General features: G+C 45.8%; 1 protein-coding gene across 1 annotated transcript; it reads right to left on the bottom strand.

Annotated features, from left to right (window-relative positions):
* Positions 1-501: 501 nt before the first annotated feature.
* Positions 502-16,146, bottom strand: LOC117042704 (zinc finger and SCAN domain-containing protein 31-like). The gene is made up of 4 exons (XM_033142310.1): positions 16,002-16,146; positions 8,204-9,057; positions 5,513-5,651; positions 502-1,534 (listed from the first exon to the last, which is right to left on the bottom strand). The coding sequence occupies exons 2-4, from the start codon at positions 8,885-8,887 to the stop codon at positions 660-662; spliced, it is 1,698 nt and encodes a 565-aa protein (XP_032998201.1). The 5' UTR covers positions 8,888-9,057; positions 16,002-16,146; the 3' UTR covers positions 502-659.
* Positions 16,147-18,933: the final 2,787 nt, after the last annotated feature.

Genomic DNA, 18,933 nt, shown 5'->3' with positions numbered 1-18,933 from the left:
TGGACACCAGAAGCTGGGACAAGGAAGAGGGAGGGAGGGAGGGCGAGAGGGAGAGAAATGAGGTGGCAGAGAGAGTGCTATGCAGCCCTGCAAACGTTGCCCACTTTTGGCTCTTTGCCCCCATCCAATACCAGCATGCGCCCCTAAAAAAACAAAACAACAACAACAAAAAAGATTATCTGCAAGGGAATGCAGTCCTCAACAGCTGTAACTTTGGAGAGTTGGGGGAAGCCATTAAAAAGGGCGGGGGGGGAGGACTCTAATGAAAAGGTAGCCTTTTCATTATCTGACAATACCTGACTAATATTTTACAGGTCAGTTGGCTGAATTGATTGAGACGGATTGAACATTCAGGCTTTCCCCTCTGCTTGGTAACTTGGAATGCCAGCACAGGGGAAGGGAAGGGCAGCCGGAAAGCGACGAGAACTCGGCATCCCTCCCTCTGCTCTCAAACCTGGCAGCCCTACAGCTAGCTGAAAAACAGAATGCTAAAGGATATAAAATCGCGCGCCCCTGCCCACCTGTCTGTATCTCCGCTGAAGGAGCATTTACAGTGCTGCCGTTTATAAAGAATGTGGCTTTTAATCCCTGCTGGAAGGGGGGAAACACCTGGTCACCAGGAAGCAAGCTCAAATCACCGCAGGCGACCAGACACGAGGCTAATTGCTAGGACGCTCAGAAGTCTCATAAGATGCTGCCTCCAGCTGAAGTTTCTCCCCACATTCGAAAACATTGATAGTGTCGCTCAGCGTGTAAATTTTCTGATGTGTTGCGCACGACGACGGCTGGCTGAAGTTCTGGCTGTATTCCGGGCATTTATGGGGTTTCTCCTCGACGTGGATTCTCTGAGGGTGAATAAGGCCCGACTGCTCAGAGAAGCCTATGTTTTTGTATGTCCTCTCGCCCATGTGGATTCTCTGATGGGAAGTAAGGTAAGTGCTCCGACTGAAGCTGTTCCCGCACTCCAGGCATTTGTGCGGCTTCTCCCCGGTGTGGATCCGCTGGTGCGAATTCAGGATCGCCTTTTGGCTGAAGCTCTTGCCGCACTCCAGGCACACGTAGGGCTTCTCCCCCGTGTGGATTCTCCGATGTTTGATAAGGGTGGACAGGTCACAGAAGCTCTTCCCGCAGTAGGAGCAGCTGTACGGCTTCTCTCCGGTGTGGATTCTCTGGTGCGACGCGAGGAGGTCGCTCCGGATAAAGCTCTTCCCGCACTCCTGGCATTTGTACGGCTTCTCCCCCGTGTGGATTCTCAGGTGTATTTTAAGGCTCGACTTGTAGCTAAAGAACTTCCCGCAGACGTTGCACTTGTACTTCCTCTTCTCAATGGGCTTCTCTTCCGAGATGGAGGCGTTGTGGAACCCGCCACCGGGGCAAGGAACGGGGGGCTTCTTCCACTTCTCGGCCTGGTGGTTTCTCGTTCTCCGCCTCGGCCCGCCTTGGCTCCCAAAGTTTTCCTCCAGCTTCTGCTGCTCAACTCTTTGCAACTGGAGCCCAAGGATTTCCCCGCTGTTCTCGCCCTGTCGGGAGTCACCTGCCGGAAGAGAGAGAGGCCTGTTGAAGAGGAGACTGAGAGGTGATAAGATATCTACAATTACCTTAAGGCCTGTCACATGGAAGACGGAGCAAGATTGTTTTCCGCTGCTCCAGAGGGTGGGACCCGAACCAATGGATCCAAAGTACAAGAACAATTGAAATCAAAAAGTTTTGAAGATAAATAAATGATGTACAGTCATACCTCAGGTTACAGCCGCTTCAGGTTGCGCACCGCGCCGAACCCAGAATTAACGGAACGGGTTACTTCTGGGTTTCGGCGCATGCGCAGAAGCAGTAAATTGCGCTTTGCGCACGCACAGAAACGCCAAATTGCGTCACGCGCGTGCGCAGACACAACAGCACGGGTTGCAAACATGCCTCCCGCACGGGTGGCGTTCACAACCCGAGTGTCCACTGTATTTAGAATAGATAAGAAAAATGGATTTAGTACAGAAATCTCAAGGTTTGCGAAGGAATTATTGGGAAATAATGTGAAGTTACTTTCTAAAATGTACAAATTGCTGCTAGAGTGGCATACTAAGGACGAAGAAGTCAAATTAGTAATGATAAAATGGACACCAGATATTGGGCATAATATTCAATTTTCATCTTGGGGGAAATTATGGAGGGAAGACTTAAAATTTACAGCGTGCTGTGCGTTGAAGGAAAATTATATGAAAATGATGTACCGGTGGTATTTAGCACCAGTAAAACTAGGGAAAAAATGTATAGAACTGCTTCCAATGTTAGCTTGAAATGTATGTGGTGGACGTGCAAGATAACAAAAGCATTCTGGGAAATGATTTACAGTGAGTTGAAAAAATGTTTAAAATAATATTTGTGGAAAAACCAGAGGATTTTTTGTTAGGCATTTTAGGTACAGAGATTCTGAGGAAGAAGAAACAACTATTCATGTACATGACGACAGCAGCGAGGATACTCCTGGCCCAAAGATGGAAAGAAGACAAAGTTCCAACCAGAGAGGAATGGCTGGTGAAGATGGTGGACGATGCCCAAATGGCAAAACTGACGGGGGAAATCAGAAACCCGGAAGAGAAGAATTTCAAGAAGGAATGGGAAAAATTTATAATATATTTAAGAGAACACTGTAAACAATTAAGGACTTTGGCAGGATTTGAGTAATGCTTGTATTGTATGAAAAACTATGGAAAAATTAATATATATTTTTAACAAAAACAAAGTACAAGAAAGGAAATTCCCACCAAACATTAGGCAGAACTTTCTGACGGTAAGAGCTATTCAACAGTGGAAAAGACTCCCTCAGAAGATGGTGGGCTCTCCTTTTAAGCAGAGGTTGGGTGGCCGTATGCTGGGGATTCTTTAATTGCGATTACTGCACTGCAGGGGGTCAGACTAGATGACTCTTGGGGACCCTCTACAATTCTATGATTCTTTGAGGGCAGAAAGGGAGAGAAGCAGTCTCTGAATATGCTGTTTGTACCAGCTGGTTTAGGAGGAGAGAGCAGCAAATCCCACCTGCACATCTGCCTAGCAGTCTTCCTGACTGAAGGCCCACGAGTTGGAAGGGGAGAGAAGCACCCTGCTGCGGCTTACGGAGAGGCAGTGTGGTGCAATGGTTAGAGTAGTTGAACCAGGGCCTGGGCGATCAGGGTGCAAATCCCCCTCGGCCATGAAACACACTGAGTTACTGCCTCTCAGTCTAACCTACCTCACAGGGTTGTTGTGAGGATTAAATGAGAGACACAAAGGCCACCTTGGGCAGTTTTTTTGGAGAGAAGGGTAGAGTATAAATGCGGTTAAGTAAATTAAAACAAAAATTACCACCCTCTTTTCTTTCCTTTTTTGTGTTCTTGTTTGCTCTGTTGCCACAATGGATGCTCAAAAAGTTGCTCAAAAAAGGCACACAGAGAGAGTCTGTTGGTGCAGAGTGGGGCCCTCTTTGCGTGAGAGAGAGAAGGTTTTCAGACAGATGCTCTCTACCCCTGAGCTCCAGCCGCCTCTCTCCTCGCTTCCTCCATGCTGCTGGCTTATGCCTTTCCATTGCCTGCCACCCTCCCTCCCTCCCTATCTATCTATCTGCAAACACACACATCCTGGCCTGGACGCTTAGCTCAACCGCAGCTTGCCTGCGCCGTCAAACTCCGGCTTTGGTCAGAAGAAGAAGCACACTGTTTGGGCCAAGCATGCGAGCACAAAAACCCATCGCTTTCCCCATCTTTTTGCAACAGGGACAGAGAACCGGAGGCGGTTGGATTCCCAGCTCCCATCAAAACCCCGTCCAGTATCGACAACAGCCAGGGATTGAGTTACAGGTAGGTAGCCGTGTTGGTCTGCCATAGTCAAAACAAAATAAAAAATAAAAAAGATCCTTCCAGTAGCACCTTAAAGGTAAAGGGACCCCTGACCATCAGGTCCAGTCATGTCCGACTCTGGGGTTGCGGTGCTCATCTTGCTCTATAGGCCGAGAGAGCCGGTGTTTGTCCTCAGACAGCTTCCGGGTCATGTGGCCAGCATGACAAAGCCGCTTCTGCCGAACTAGAGCAGCGCACGGAAATGCCGTTTACCTTCCCGCCGGAGCGGTACCTATTTATCTACTTGCACTTTGACGTGCTTTCGAACTGCTAGGTGGGCAGAAGCTGAAACCGAGCAACAGGAGCTCACCCCGTGGCAGGGATTCGAACTGCCAACCTTCTGATTAGCAAGCCCTAGTCTCTGTGGTTTAACCCACAGCGCCACCTGGGTCCCATTAGTAGCACCTTAGAGACCAACTAAATTTGTTCTTGGTATGAGCTTTCATGTGCATGCACACTTCTTCAGATAGCCAGGGATTGGGCAGGGGTGGAACTTTGGTAATCTTTCATAGAATCACAGAATCTTAAGAGTCGGAAGGGACCCAAGGGTCATCTAGTCCAACCCCTTTCACATGTGGAACCCAGCGCGAGGCCAAAATTTGGCGCCCCAAAATGGTTCTTCTCAATTATGCCTCTTCTCTGTTTTGTACCCCCTCAGCTCGGCATCCCGTGCGGAGGAACCACCCACAGCACCCTAAAACCAGCGCTGAAGTGTGGATTGAGCCATAACCAAGGAAGCAGGTATGCTAGGGTCCTTTTGTGATAATCACAGCCATGTCCCCTCACAGCCCCCCACCCCCTTTTGCTTTTACAGTCGTACCTTGGTTTTCGAACAGCTTAGCTCTTGAACGTTTTGGCTCCCGAACGCCGCAAACCCGGGAGTGAGTGGTCCCTGGAGCTGAATTGCCCAGGGGCCAAAAGAGGATCATGCTTTTTATTTTACAAAGAGAAAAGGGGGTGTTGAAAGGACACCCGCTCAGCAGCTGATCAGCAAGAGACTGGGAGAGAGATAAGAGTCCCCGGCTCCCTTTCAGCCCCGCCCTCCTTTGTTGAATGTGCTACAGAGGGAGGTTGTTTGTTTCCCAGCGACATGGGACTGGCTGATTAGATTATCTGTCTGGAAACTGTAGAAAAGGCTCCCTTTCCTTTAGAAGCTGCAGAAATGTGAGTTGAACCCCATAAAAACAGAGCTTTTCCTCTTTGCTTTTCCCCCTTTTAGCTGATCCTCAAAAAACAGGGTTTTTCCCTTTGCAAAAAAAGCTGCAAAACTTTTAGCTGATTCTCAAAAGAAAAACAGGGCTTTTAGAGGAGGAAAATCAGAAAAAAAATTTTTTTCTTGTTTCCTCCTCTAAAAACAAGGTGCGCCCTATGGAGTGAAAAATACGGTATACACTAATCTTACAATGACTTCGTGGGCTGCCTTTCAGACAGATCTACCCTTTTCTCCCCATGTATGTGGTCTGCTCCAATATTTACATCGCAAAAATTAGGGTGCGCCTTAGAGTTGACAGCGCATTAGATTTGACAGCAAGCTTGGAAAACACCGCTGACATAGCAAATACTTTTTCGGTTTCAAGGTTTCGAAAACTGAGGTGCGGCTGAATACGGTACTTCTTTCCTGTGGGCCGGCATTCCACACTCACCGTGGGCACTGATGTTGACGGCATCCATCTCCTGCTTCACCACCAAGCACAGTTGCCTCTTTCCAGAATCAGGCGCCGCTGGCTCCGCCTCGGCCAGCGGAACGGCTGCCGCCGCCAAGGGAACCCCTGCCGTTGCCACCTGAAACAGTAGGGAGGACAAGAACATGAAGCAGCACCAAGGGGCAGGAGTGGCAGGACAACAGGAAAGGAGGGAAGAGCCTGGCACCAACTCAGTCCCAAACTACAGTATGGTGTAGTGGTTAGAGCACTGCATTGGGATCTGGGAGAAAGCTCCCCTTCAAAGCTCACTGGGTGACCTTGGACCAATCACCATCTCTCTGCCTCGCCTTTTATATATATACACACACACACACACACACACACCGTATTTTCCGCTCCATAAGACGCACTTTATTCCTCCTAAAAAGTAAGGGGAAATATCTGTGCGCCTTACGGAGCGAATGGTGGTCCTTGGAGCTGAATTGCCCAGGGGCCAAAAGAGGATGATGCTTTTTATTTTACAAAGAGAAAAGGGGGTGTTGAAAGGACCCCGCTCAGCAGCTGATCAACAAGAGATCGGGAGAGAGATAAGAGTCCCCGGCTCCCTTTCAGCCCCGCCCTCCTTTGTTGAATGTGCTGCAGAGGGAGGTTGTTTGTTTCCCCAGCGACATGTGACTGGCTGATTAGATTATCTGTCTGGAAACTGTAGAAAAGGCTCCCTTTCCTTTAGAAGCTGCAGAAATGTGAGTTGAACCCCATAAAAATGGGGCTTTTCCTCTTTGCTTTTCCCCCTTTGCAAAAAAAGCTGCAAAACGTTTAGCTGATCCTCAAAGACACAGGGCTTTTCCCTTTGCAAAAAAAGCTGCAAAACTTTTAGCTGATCCTCAAAAAACTAGGGCTTTTCCCTTTGCAAAAAAAGCTGCAAAACTTTTAGTTGATCCTCAAAAAAAAACAGGGCTTTTCCCTTTGCAAAATAAGCTGCAAAACTTTTAGCTGATCCTCAAAAAACCAGGGCTTTTCCCTTTGCAAAAAAGCTGCAAAACTTTTAGCTGATCCTAAAAAAAAAAAACCAGGGCTGTTCCCTTTGCAAAAAAAGCTGCAAAACTTTTAGCTGATCCTCAAAAAAACAGGGCTTTTAGAGTAGGAAAACTAGAAAAAAAAAATCTTGTTTCCTCTTCTAAAAATGAGGTGCGCCCTATGGTCTGGTGCGCCCTATGGAGCGGAAAAATACAATATATAAAAAGTTTTTACTGAAATTTGTAAATCACAACCCGAAGGGGGGAATTTTACACACAAACAGAACGAAACAGCAAAAACCACACACAATGCAAGATCCAGCAGGAAACAACAAAACAGTATTTTGCTTGCAAGTAGGCATTTACTTAAATCTAAGACTTGCCAAATGGGGAAAAAGAACCTGAACGGATGAAAGAATGAAGAGTTAACATCATTGCTCCCCAATCTGCACCCTGCAATAATAAAGAGGGACCATACAGTCGTGGGGTTCTTAGTCAGCAAATAAAATATGGTGATACTATAGAACACACCCACACACACACACACACACACACAAGCTCTTGCAGTACATTCTCCAGCTACTTTAAACTTGGGGGAAACCGAACCTTCCCGACCAGGCCCCTCCTACTGCGAAAACAACACTTTGAGGAGAGAAGGGACAGGGCCTTCTCGGTTGCTGGCCCCGTTTCCTGTTGAATGCCTTTTCCTTTCTAATACTGGCAGGCTTTTAGCTTTGCAGGTAAAGAGAGCAGTGTGGTATAACGGTGAGAGTGTTGGACAAAGACAAAAGGCCAGGGCGGTGTAGTGGTTAGTGTGTCCGACTAGGACCTGGGGGAGCAGGGTTCGAATCCCCACTCAGCCATGAGGCTCACTGGGTGACCTTGGGCCAGCCACCATCCGTCTCTCAGCCTAACCTACCTCACAGGGGAGGGGAGAATGATGTTTTGTATGCCGCCTTGAGGTCACTGGAGGAAAATGTAGGATAAACGTGTAATTATAATAAATCTGAAAGTAAAAAAGGTGCATTGAGCAGGTCCACTGGCATTCCATCTTCCATCTGAGCGAGGCTCTGCTTAGAACAGGAATGGGGAAACCAGTAGATGACGATAATGGTTATGGCAATGATTATTATTATTATTCCCTGTCAATAATAATAATAATAATAATACCCTGTCCATCTGGCTGGGATCTCCAGATATTGCTAGATTTGTAGCCAGTGCCAAACAAATTTGAATTAAATCAAACACGGTTTAAATCACTAGTCAGCAAGGCTCAGGTTGGATTTAAATCAAAAAAATCAGATTTGAATTTTTAAAAAAATCAGATTTTTTTTATTTAAATCAGATTTTTTTTATTTAAATCAGATTTTTTTGATTTAAATCCACCCTGAGCCATACTGGCCAGTGATTTAATTCGTGTTTTAATTCGTGATTTAAATCAGTTTGATTGAAATCAAATCCACCCTGCAGAGGAGGCTTAGCTTCTACACAGATCCCTTTCTATCCTTTATCCACACAAGCAAGGGATGTGATCGGAATCCAAGCACGCGCCCCAGTCTGGCGAAGAGACTCAAAAGTGCAAAGCAGAGCTGGCGAGGGCCAGGCAGGGAGGTCCGGAGGGCCGCATCCGGCGCCCCGGGCGGCAGGAGAGGAGAGGAAGCGGGGTCTCTCTCACCTGTTGCTCCCACCTCAAAGACTCCCGTTGCATCCAGAGGAAGTCCTCAGCCAGGGCCACCGCCTGGGTGCAGGACGCGGGCCCCCGTTCCCTGACCCAGCCCTGGATCTCCGGCGGGAGGACGGTCAGGAACTGCTCCAGGATCAGCAGCTCCAGGATCTGCTCCTTGGAGTGCCTCTCCACCTTCAGCCACCGACGGCAGAGCTCCTGCAGCCGGTTGTACACCCCTCGTGGGCCCTCGGCCTCCTGGTAGCGGAAGTGCCGGAAGTACTGGCGGTTCTTCTCCCGGCTGATGGCGTCCCCTTGCAAGATGGCCGCCTTCACCTTCCCATAATCCTTCCTTTCCCTGCCATCCAGCCTGCCGAAGGCGTGCTTGGCCTCCCCGCTGAGGGCCGGCAGCAGCCGGGTCACCCACTCCTCGCGTGGCCAGTGGCAGGCTTCGGCCACTTGCTCGAAGGAGGCCAGGAAGGCCTTGGCGTCGTCCCAGGGGGTGGTCTCCTCGGGCGGCTGCAGGGGCCCCGGCTGAGAGGCCTCCACCGTCTTCAGGAACTCCTGCCACTGGGCTTCCCACTGCTGAAGGAGGCCATCGCGCGACTCCTGCTTGATCTCTTCCCCCGGTTTCCTCTGGAGGAATTCCCGGATGCTCTTTTCCTGGAGGATCCGCGGCGCCTGCTCGCCGGACATTTCCCTCGCACTCGCTCCCGAAGGCGGCAAATCTCCTCAATGCGCCTGGGTGTTTGCCCCGGCTCCTCGCCCCCACGTTACCGGACTCGGATTATCCGGGGCGCACAGCGTCCGCCGTTCCACGTCGGCAAAAAGGGAGCAGCGGTCCTCCGCAAAACGTGGCGCTTTTCCTGAGGGGGACAGAGAGCAGATTTTGAGAAAGTGGGAAGCGATCACAGAGGCCCTGCAAACATGTCCAGCCTGCACCTAGATCAGTTTTAGAAACCCAGATATATTAAGCTAATCGCAAAATGCCACCTGAAACCTGTGTTGAGGTCGCCGCAACAGAATGTCTAGGCACCAGTTTTTCCCCAAGGAAATTTCTTCTTCTTAATTTAGGGTTGCCATGAGTTTGGCCAAACTGCGGGAGGCAGTGGAGGATGGGGTGCCTGGCGTGCTCTGGTCCATGGGGTCACGAAGAGTTGGACACAACTGAACAACAACAACAAAATATTTCAAAAACTGAAAATCCCGATAGAAAAGTTAAGTTGATGATTTTTTGTGCAAAATTTCAAGTTTTTGAGCTATTTTTAAGGAAATTTGCCCCCAAAAAATAACATGGGCAGCCAGATGCACGGGTTTCCCCGGACGTTTTTGCCGATTTTCGGAAATTCCGCCCAGACGCTGTTGCCAAGTCCCGGATATCGCCAAGAAATCCCAAACATACGGCAGCCCTACTTAATTTCATTTCTATTCTGCTTTCTATTTTAAAGGGAAAGCCTAAAAGCGGTTTACGACACCTTGAAGCATCAAATAAAACATTCCGGAAAAAATTCAAGCTTCAAAATATTTCAGATCCTGCTCTAAGTGACATTTTGCTTTCCCAATATTTTTTTACCCACTGAGTTTTATAGAGCTGCCCCATAGCAGAAGGACTCTAGGAAGCCAGGGGTGGTGTGGTGGTCAGAGTGTTGGACCAGGACAGGGGAGATCAGGGTTCAAATCCCCACTCAGTCATGAAGCTCACTGGGTGACCTTGGAGTTAGTCACAGCCTCTTAATCTACCTCACAGGGTCGTTGAAGGGATTAACTGAGGAGGGGGGTGAACCATGTACTCTTTGGAGACCAGTTTAAGAAAGCTGGAGTGGCCAGCCAGAGGGAGATGTCAGTAGCCAACTTGGCATCTAGAGATCTCCATGCGGTCGCAATAGGGACCCGTGCCAGTCGCAAAAGGCGCCTGGCGCCTGGTTAATTTCTAACAGTGGCCTAGATGTAACAGAATGGAAAATTCATCTCTACTTAATACCGCTATTCACCTCAGAGAGCTACAATTCTCAAATTTCCTTAGGAACAGAGACTGATGGTTAAAGCACTCTGGTAATCGCGGCTCTGTGAGGGGAATGGGAGTCTCCTAGCAACTGAGAATCCTCAGTGAGCTCCAGTTCCCAGGTTTCTTTGGAGGAAGCCATGACGGTTTCTAGTGACACCGTACGGCTTCAAAAGCAGAGTGCAAGATGCAGCCTCAGGGTGTGTGACCTGCAGCTGCCATTGGCTCCAACCCCTTGAGCCACCATTTTGTATCTGGCTTTACTAGAAACTCCCGGTTACTGGTGACACAAAAATAAAGCAGATTTCCCCCAAAACTTTAAGACTACCCAGCCCACTTCTAGGGTCACATTTACACCATAAATTTAAATCGCTCCTATACCACTTTAACTTAGGGTTGCCAGGTTTGCTTCCAAAAAATAGCGGACAAGGTTAAATTAAATTAAATTATATATTTTCTTACAAACATTTTAACACGTATTGAAATACCACTTCATCATAAAGCTTTTGAATAAAAAAATTCCACTATTTTGTGGAAAAAAATGTGAACATAATGTGAAAAAAGTGGACTGTCCACTCAAATAGTGGACACCTGGCAACCCTACTTTAACTGTCACCGACTCCCCCCGAATAATCACGGGAACTGTAGTTTTTGCTAGCCACAGTCCCGCCACCCTCAACAAACTGGGTGCTGCTGAAAGTTTATAGGAGACCCCCTATTCCCCTCACAGAGCTACAATTCCCCGAAGATAGATTCATGGCGAATCCACCGTGGGAATTGTAGCTTGGGGTGGGTGGGGACAGTCCGCTTTACGAACTACAGTTCCCCCCCAAAAAATATGGGGGGAAGCCATGACTGTTTAAAGCGGTATCAATGCGCTTTAAATGTATGGTATGAGTTTGGCCTAAAGGATTTTAAAAAGACTTTTTATGTATGCAACGGCGGCAGCAGGAATGCTTCTAGGCCAGAGATGGAAGGAAGGAGAAATACCAACAAAAGAAGAATGGCAGATGCAAGTGGAAGGTACCTTCTTTCATATGTGGTGGACGTGCCCAAAGGTAAAGGACTTCTGGGAGAAGATTTATAATGAGCTTAAAAAGGTGTTGAAAAACACATTTACTAAGAAACCAGAGGCCTTTCTGCTGGGCATGACCAACTATGAAATCTCCCAACAAAGATAGAACATTTTTTATGTATGCCACAACAGCAGCTAGGATTTTAATAGCTAAAAACTGGAAAACTGAAGAATTACCAACAGTGGAAGATTGGCAGATGAAGTTGATTGAATACATGGAACTCGCAGAACTGACCGCGAAACTCCGAGACCAGAGGGAAGAAACGGTACAGGAGGATTGGAAGAAATTCAAAGACTATTTGAAACGACGTGAAAAGATAGACATTTGAAATTGAAATCAGAGGATATTTAAGGCTACAGTAATGCCAGAAGTTAGATTAAGATAGGATATAAGAAGTAGTTAGAATTATGTTATGTTTATTTTTACTAGGATTAAGAATAGAGTTAAATGTTGATTATCTTTTATAAAGATTAAGATTTGATGAGAAGGAAGATTTTACAATGTTATAAAGTTAATAAAGAAGATTAGAAATGAACGCAGAAGAGAGGATGTGAGGAGGTCCCCAAACAATGTTAGGAATAAGATAAGGATAGTTAGATAAATGTTTGTTTGTTAAGATTTTTGTATTCTTTGTAGTTTTGTAGTTTTTGTTTTTTGTTGTATTTTGTATTTTTGTGTGTTTTATTGTTAAAATTTAATAAAATTTCTTTTTTAAAAAAAAGAATGGCAGACTAAAGCGATGGAGAACACAAGAGATGGCAAAATTGATGGGGAAGATCAGAAACCAGGAAGATCAAGTTACAGGTAGGTAGCCGTGTTGGTATGCCATAGTCAAAACAAAATAAAAAATTCTTTCCAGTAGCACCTTAGATACCAACTAAGTTTGTTCTTGGTATGAGCTTTCGTGTGCATGCACGAAGATCCAAGTATTCTTAAAAGACTGGAGTGAATAGTTTACTTAAAAGACCATTGTAAACAGTTAAAATCATAGTCAGGGATATTGAACAGATGGATAAAAGAAAAAGATGCAGAGAATTTTATCTTGAATATGGAACCCATGGAGGTAGGGAAGGAGGTCCGAAGGTTCAATAGAACCTTTTATTTTAATGTCTGAAATGGTTAAAGTTAAAATGTACAAAATTTCGTAAAACCAATAAAAAATGTTATAAAAGGGGGGAGCTGCGGGGTGATGGCATCCGAATTTAGACCAAGAAGCCCAAGATCCTCAGCCACGTCTGCACACCAAGAACGACAGAAAAAGAACAGAGCGTTTTCAAAAGCAGAGGAGGAAGTGGTTAGGAGAGAACACACATTATCTCTCCGGAAAAAGAAAATCCCTCGGAAAACTCAGCCGCAGATGTGAGCTCAGACCACATCCCCTTGCACTGAAACAAAAGCAGCCCATCTCATTTACTTGATGGTCGAGCTGCCGTATTTCAAAAAGCGAAAATCAGGACACAAAATCTACACTTCTAGACATGGGGTGCCATACCGCCCGCCGCCCCCAGGTTTTCCCGGACGTTTTTTGCCGATTTTTGGAATTTCCGCCCAGATGCGATTTCCAGCAGGCGAATCCCGGCTACATCTGGGAGATTCTGGACGTATGGCAGCCCTATTTTATGGACAAACATCTGGGGACGTGGGTGGGAAGGGGGAGACCCCACAGGCTTGGGGTGGGGTGATGGACCTGAGGTTTGCAAACCTTTTTAAAAAAAAATTAAAATTTTTTTTTAAAGCTTTAGAGAATAAAAGGCTCGTGCGAGACCCCTAAAAAGAGCCAAGGAGAATAGTGCATGATCAGTGGCCTTAGAATTTAGCATGCACAGCCCTTGCTTTCCCCTGACCTCAACAGCAACCCTGCAAGGTTGGTTAGGCAGAAAAACAGTGACTGGCCCATAGAGACCAGCAAGCTTTATGGCCAGAGTTGGAATTTTGAGCTCAGAGTCCCGTCCCATCCCCCCGATCTATTCAATTGCCAATAGGGCCAATTTTAAACATTAATTAATTTAATCATTTCACTTCCCTTCTGCTGCTTATGTTTCTCGTACCCTGCACTTGGGTAGCCGGATTAATTCCTCAAACAGTTATTCATTTGCATTTTGTTGCGAACAGGTTTTGCCTCCCCAAAAGCTCCTTTGGTCCGGACGTCACTCGACACAACTCAGTGATATGAATCATATATGTCTGCGTTGGGCTGAAGCCGAGGGTGGGGCAGACTTGATGTTTCTCATGCCCACCACCAACCAGAACCGGGTGCGAAAGATGCTCAGTTAAAGCAGGGTGCCCCTGAGCATATTCTGAACCCAGAGATTCCCTTTCACCCTGTCAGTATCAGAACAGAGCTGAACTCGTAGTCTTTTCACATACACTTTAAAAAGTCCACTAATGGTTTAGCCTTCTTCGTTTTGGCAGCCTTTAAGACAATTCCTTTTAGACAGTTGGGCGATCACCACCGCTGCCAATCTACAGCTGATCACCCAGACATCTTATCTGTAGAAAAATACACTGTTCTCCTTCTCTTCCAAGAAACTGTGTTTTCTTCTTTAAATAAAACAAAAATGTACTTTCCTTCTTTCGAGAAGGTGTGGGTACGTGTATAAACTTGTGTGCATCAGGCAATTCAGGAACTACTGTGAGTGTGACAAAATGCCCATTTCACAGATGGGAAAAATTGCAGTAGTCTGTATTCTCTCTTACACACACACACACAAGCAAAACAACATCAAAACACAGGAACAAATAAAACCTAGACAAAAGAAGCAGGTAACACAAACCCAAAAAGAAAGATAACCCACCCACCTTCCCCAAAACACTCGGTAACAAATTGGGAGGGGCAAGAAACATCGGTGGGAGTCAAGAAACATTGGTGGGGGCACTGTGGTGTCATGTTGGGGACCCCAGTAATAAATCACAATTTTACCATGCCTTTTCGCAAAGTGCCTTGCATTAATTTATATACATATATTAAATGTTACCGGAAGGAATTTTTTATTTTTTATTTTGTTTTGTTTATATTAAATCTATTTACATATACTCACACACCATCTCTAAATGAAATAAGTGCTTTTGTCAAAGCAAAGGGGAGCCGGAGAAATGCCTCTTCCAAGACACTGTGCCATCTTTGGCTTTTACGCATAGGTTTTGCTTTTTAAAAATTAACTTTTTGTAGGGTGGGGGGAATTGAAAATTATTTTTTATTACTGTATAAGCAATTGACGAGGAACGGGGTTAAGCCCTTTAGAAAGGTTAAAGGCTGCAGTCTTTCTCGGGAGCCCCAAGGCACGTTAAGAGAGATAGAATCACAGAACAATGGTAGAGTTGGAAAGGGACACCAAGGGTCATCCAGTCCAACCCCCTGCAATGCAGGAATCTCGGCTAAAGCATAAACAGACGGCCATCCAACCTCTGCTTAAAAACCTCCAAGGAAGGAGAGCCCACCACCTCTCGAGGCAAACAGTTCCACTTTTCTGTGTGTATATGTGCATGTGTACATGTGTGTATACTGCAGGGGTGGCCAACTCCCAAGAGACTGTGATCTACTCACAGAGTTAAAAACTGGCAGTGATCTTTTGTCAATTTACAACAATTTTGTCAATTTACAACTGAATACGCTAATAGGACTTCAAGAAGTTTTGTAGTTAATGTGTAGAAATATTATTGTAAGTATGGTAGTTAGAGCATGCATGAGAATTACGATAATGTAAGCAATGGTTGATTAAAGAAGTATAATATTAAGATATAATTTTGAAAGCCATATGGAAAGTCTGAGGGAAGTCATGGCTATGTTAGCCAAAACTGGATAATGAATGTAAATGTATGTTTGATTTTTTTTATTGCTGTAGTATAGTATAAAAATAATAAAAATTATTTTTTAAAAAACTGGCAGTGATCTACCCCCTTTTTGGGGGTTCAGGTCAAAGTTGTTGAGCTTTTTTTAGGAAGGAGGAAGCCCCATTTGGGGGGGGGGGTTCGGGTCACACTTGTTGAGTTTTTTCAGGGAGGAGGTAAGATGTTGAGCTCTTTTTTAGGGGAGCCACAGTTCTTCACCTTCTTTGAGGGGAGCCGGTGATCTACCATTGATCGGCCGCAGACGTCCAGTGATCTACTGGTAGATCACGATCTACCTGTTGGACATGCCTGGTGTATACATACAAACTTTTTTTTAGACGGTTCTTTTTAACAGAGCACCCCAGTTAAAAGCGTCAGACCAGGGCAGCCTTCAATTCCCCAAACCCAACACAGCCACGAAACCCTTGGGCTGTGTCTCAGCCACTCAACCCTCTCCCACCCCGACCTACCTCGCAGGGTTGTAAGTGGGGGGATCAAACCACGGGGGTGTTGAAATAACCACACACACACACACAACCCCGACTTGAGCTCCTTAGAAAACAAAAGCAGGCTATGAAGCGGCTATCCTGGCCGGGTCTACTCGGGAAGCAAGCCCTCCTGGCTTCCATGGGGCTGTCTCTCCCAAACTGAGTGGGATTAGGGCTGCACCCCAAACGAGCTCAACATGCACAGATGCAATTCAACTCCTCCCTTCTTGCAAAGAGCCTCCGCTCTGGAGGATCTGAACCCAGGATCCTGCTCCTCTTCCTTACGACTAGAGGAGGAAGGGAGCGAACTCTCCGGAGCGAAGAGAGCGACTCGATCCCCCCCCCCAGATCTCTTTTGCTTCCCCCCACCCACCCCTTTCTCCTCCTCCTCCTCCTCCTCTTTGGGTGCAACTTACCCAGACTCCCCTCCGGAAGGGACCTGCTCCCCCCCGACTCCGGAGACCCCCCAGATCTGCAGCCACTCCCGGAGGCGAAGGAAGGAGAAGGGGGAGAAAGTGGCTTCACAAGACTCCGTTTGCAGGGGGAGGAGATACAGCAGGAAGAGGCCAGTCTAACTCTCTGGGGCTCCTTTCTAGGAATCTGCTCTCTCTCTCTCTCTCTGGCAAAGCAAAGAGTGGATGCGAGCCCAGATATTATTATCGCGTTAGTATTAGTATTGCAATGGGTTTGAGGCGTCTTCCTTTTTTTAATTGCTCTTCTCAACCGCTATCCTTATTCTGGGTTCCATCCTGCTTGTGCATACAGTTTGCAAGTCCAGGAATTACGGTTATTTATTTGCAAAATAATTTTTTTTATTTATTTTTTTATTTATTTTTATTTTTATTTATTTATTTGCGAAAGGAAAGTCCAATGCTGTAAAGAAAAGTATTGCATAGGAACCTGGAATGTAAGAACCATGAACCTTGGTAAGCTGGATGTGGTAAAAAATGAGATGGCAAGAATAAACATTGACATCCTAGGCATCAGTGAACTAAAATGGACAGGAATGGGCGAATTCAGTTCGGATGACTATCATATCTACTACTGTGGGCAGGAATCCCGTAAAAGAAATGGAGTGGCCCTCATAGTCAACAAAAGAGTGGCGAAAGCTGTACTGGGATGCAATTTCAAAAATGATAGAATGATCTCGATACAAATCCAAGGCAGTCCTTTTAACATCACAGTAATCCAAGTTTATGCACCAACTACCAGTGCTGAAGAAACCGAAATTGACCAATTCTATGAAGACTTACAACACCTTATAGAAATGACACCAAAGAAGGATGTTCTTCTCATTATAGGGGATTGGAATGCTAAAGTAGGGAGTCAAGAGATAAAAGGAACAACTGGCAAGTTTGGCCTTGGAGATCAAAATGAAGCAGGGCAAAGGCTAATAGAGTTCTGTCAAGAGAACAAGCTGGTCATCACAAACACTCTTTTCCAACAACACAAGAGACGACTCTACACATGGACATCACCAGATGGGCAACATCGAAATCAGATTGATTATATTCTCTGCAGCCAAAGATGGAGAAGCTCTATACACTCAGCAAAAACAAGACCTGGAGCTGACTGTGGCTCAGATCATCAGCTTCTTATAGCAAAATTCCAGCTTAAACTGAAGAAAGTAGGAAAAACCACTGGGCCAGTAAGATTCAATCTAAATCAAATTCCTTATGAATACACAGTTGAAGTGAAGAACAGGTTCAAGGATTTAGATTTGGTGGATAGAGTACCTGAAGAACTGTGGATGGAGGCTCGTAACATTATACAGGAGACAGCAACGAAAACCATCCCAATGAAAAAGCAATGCAAGAAAGCAAAATGGCTGTCCAATGAGGCCTTACAAATAGCGGGGGAGAGAAGACAAGCAAAATGCAAAGGAGATCGTGAAAGATACAGGAAATTGAATGCAGATTTCCAAAGAATAGCAAGGAGAGACAAGAGGGCCTTTCTAAACGAGCAATGCAAAGAAATAGAGGAAAATAACAGAATGGGGAAAACCAGAGATTTATTCAAGAAAATTGGAGATATGAAAGGAACATTTCGTACAAAGATTACGACAGTTAAGGACAAAAGTGGAAAGGACCTAACAGAAGCAGAAGACATCAAGAAGAGGTGGCAAGAATACACAGAGGAATTATACCAGAAAGATATGGAGGTCTCATACACTCCAGGTAATGTGGTTGCTGACCTTGAGCCAGACATCCTGGAGAGTGAAGTCAAATGGGCCTTAGAAAGCCTTGCTAACAACAAGGCCTGTGGAAGTGATGATATTCCAGCTGAACTATTTAAAATTTTAAAAGAGGATGCTGTTAAGGTGCTGCACTCAATATGCCAGCAAGTTTGGAAAACTCAGCAGTGGCCAGAGGATTGGAGAAGATCAGTCTACATCCCAATCCCAAAGAAGGGCAGTGCCAAAGAATGCTCCCACTACCGCACAATTGCACTCATTTCACATGCTAGCAAGGTTATGCTTAAAATTCTACAAGGCAGGCTTAAGCAGTATGTGGACCGAGAACTCCCAGAAGTGCAAGCTGGATTTCGAAGAGGCAGAGGAACCAGAGACCAAATTGCAAACATGCGCTGGATTATGGAGAAAGCCAGAGAGTTCCAGAAAAACATCTACTTCTGCTTCATTGATTATGCAAAAGCATTTGACTGTGTCGACCACAGCAAACTATGGCAAGTTCTTAAAGAAATGGGAGTGCCGGATCACCTCATTTGCCTCCTGAGAAATCTCTATGTGGGACAAGAAGCTACAGTTAGAACTGGATATGGAACAACTGATTGGTTCAAAATTGGGAAAGGAGTACGACAAGGCTGTATATTGTCTCCCTGCTTATTTAACTTATATGCAGAATTCATCATGCGAAAGGCTGGACTGGATGAATCCCCAACCGGAATTAAGATTGCCGGAAAAAATATCAACAACCTCAGATATGCTGATGATACTACCTTGATGGCAGAAAGTGAGGAAGAATTAAAGAACCTTTTAATGAGGGTGAAAGAAGAGAGCGCAAAATATGGTCTGAAGCTCAACATAAAAAAAACTAAGATCATGGCCACTGGTCCCATCACCTCCTGGCAAATAGAAGGGGAAGAAATGGAGGCAGTGAGAGATTTCACTTTCTTGGGTTCCATGATCACTGCAGATGGTGACAGCAGTCATGAAATTAGAAGACGCCTGCTTCTTGGGAGAAAAGCAATGACAAACCTAGACAGCATCTTAAAAAGCAAAGACATCACCTTGCCGACAAAGGTCCGTATAGTTAAAGCTATGGTTTTCCCAGTAGTAATGTACGGAAGTGAGAGCTGGACCATAAAGAAGGCTGATCGCCGTAGAAT

This window comes from Lacerta agilis, chromosome 2, assembly GCF_009819535.1.
Source record: "Lacerta agilis isolate rLacAgi1 chromosome 2, rLacAgi1.pri, whole genome shotgun sequence".
Classification (NCBI taxonomy): domain Eukaryota; kingdom Metazoa; phylum Chordata; class Lepidosauria; order Squamata; family Lacertidae; genus Lacerta; species Lacerta agilis.
This window is presented reverse-complemented; position numbering and strand designations above follow the sequence as displayed.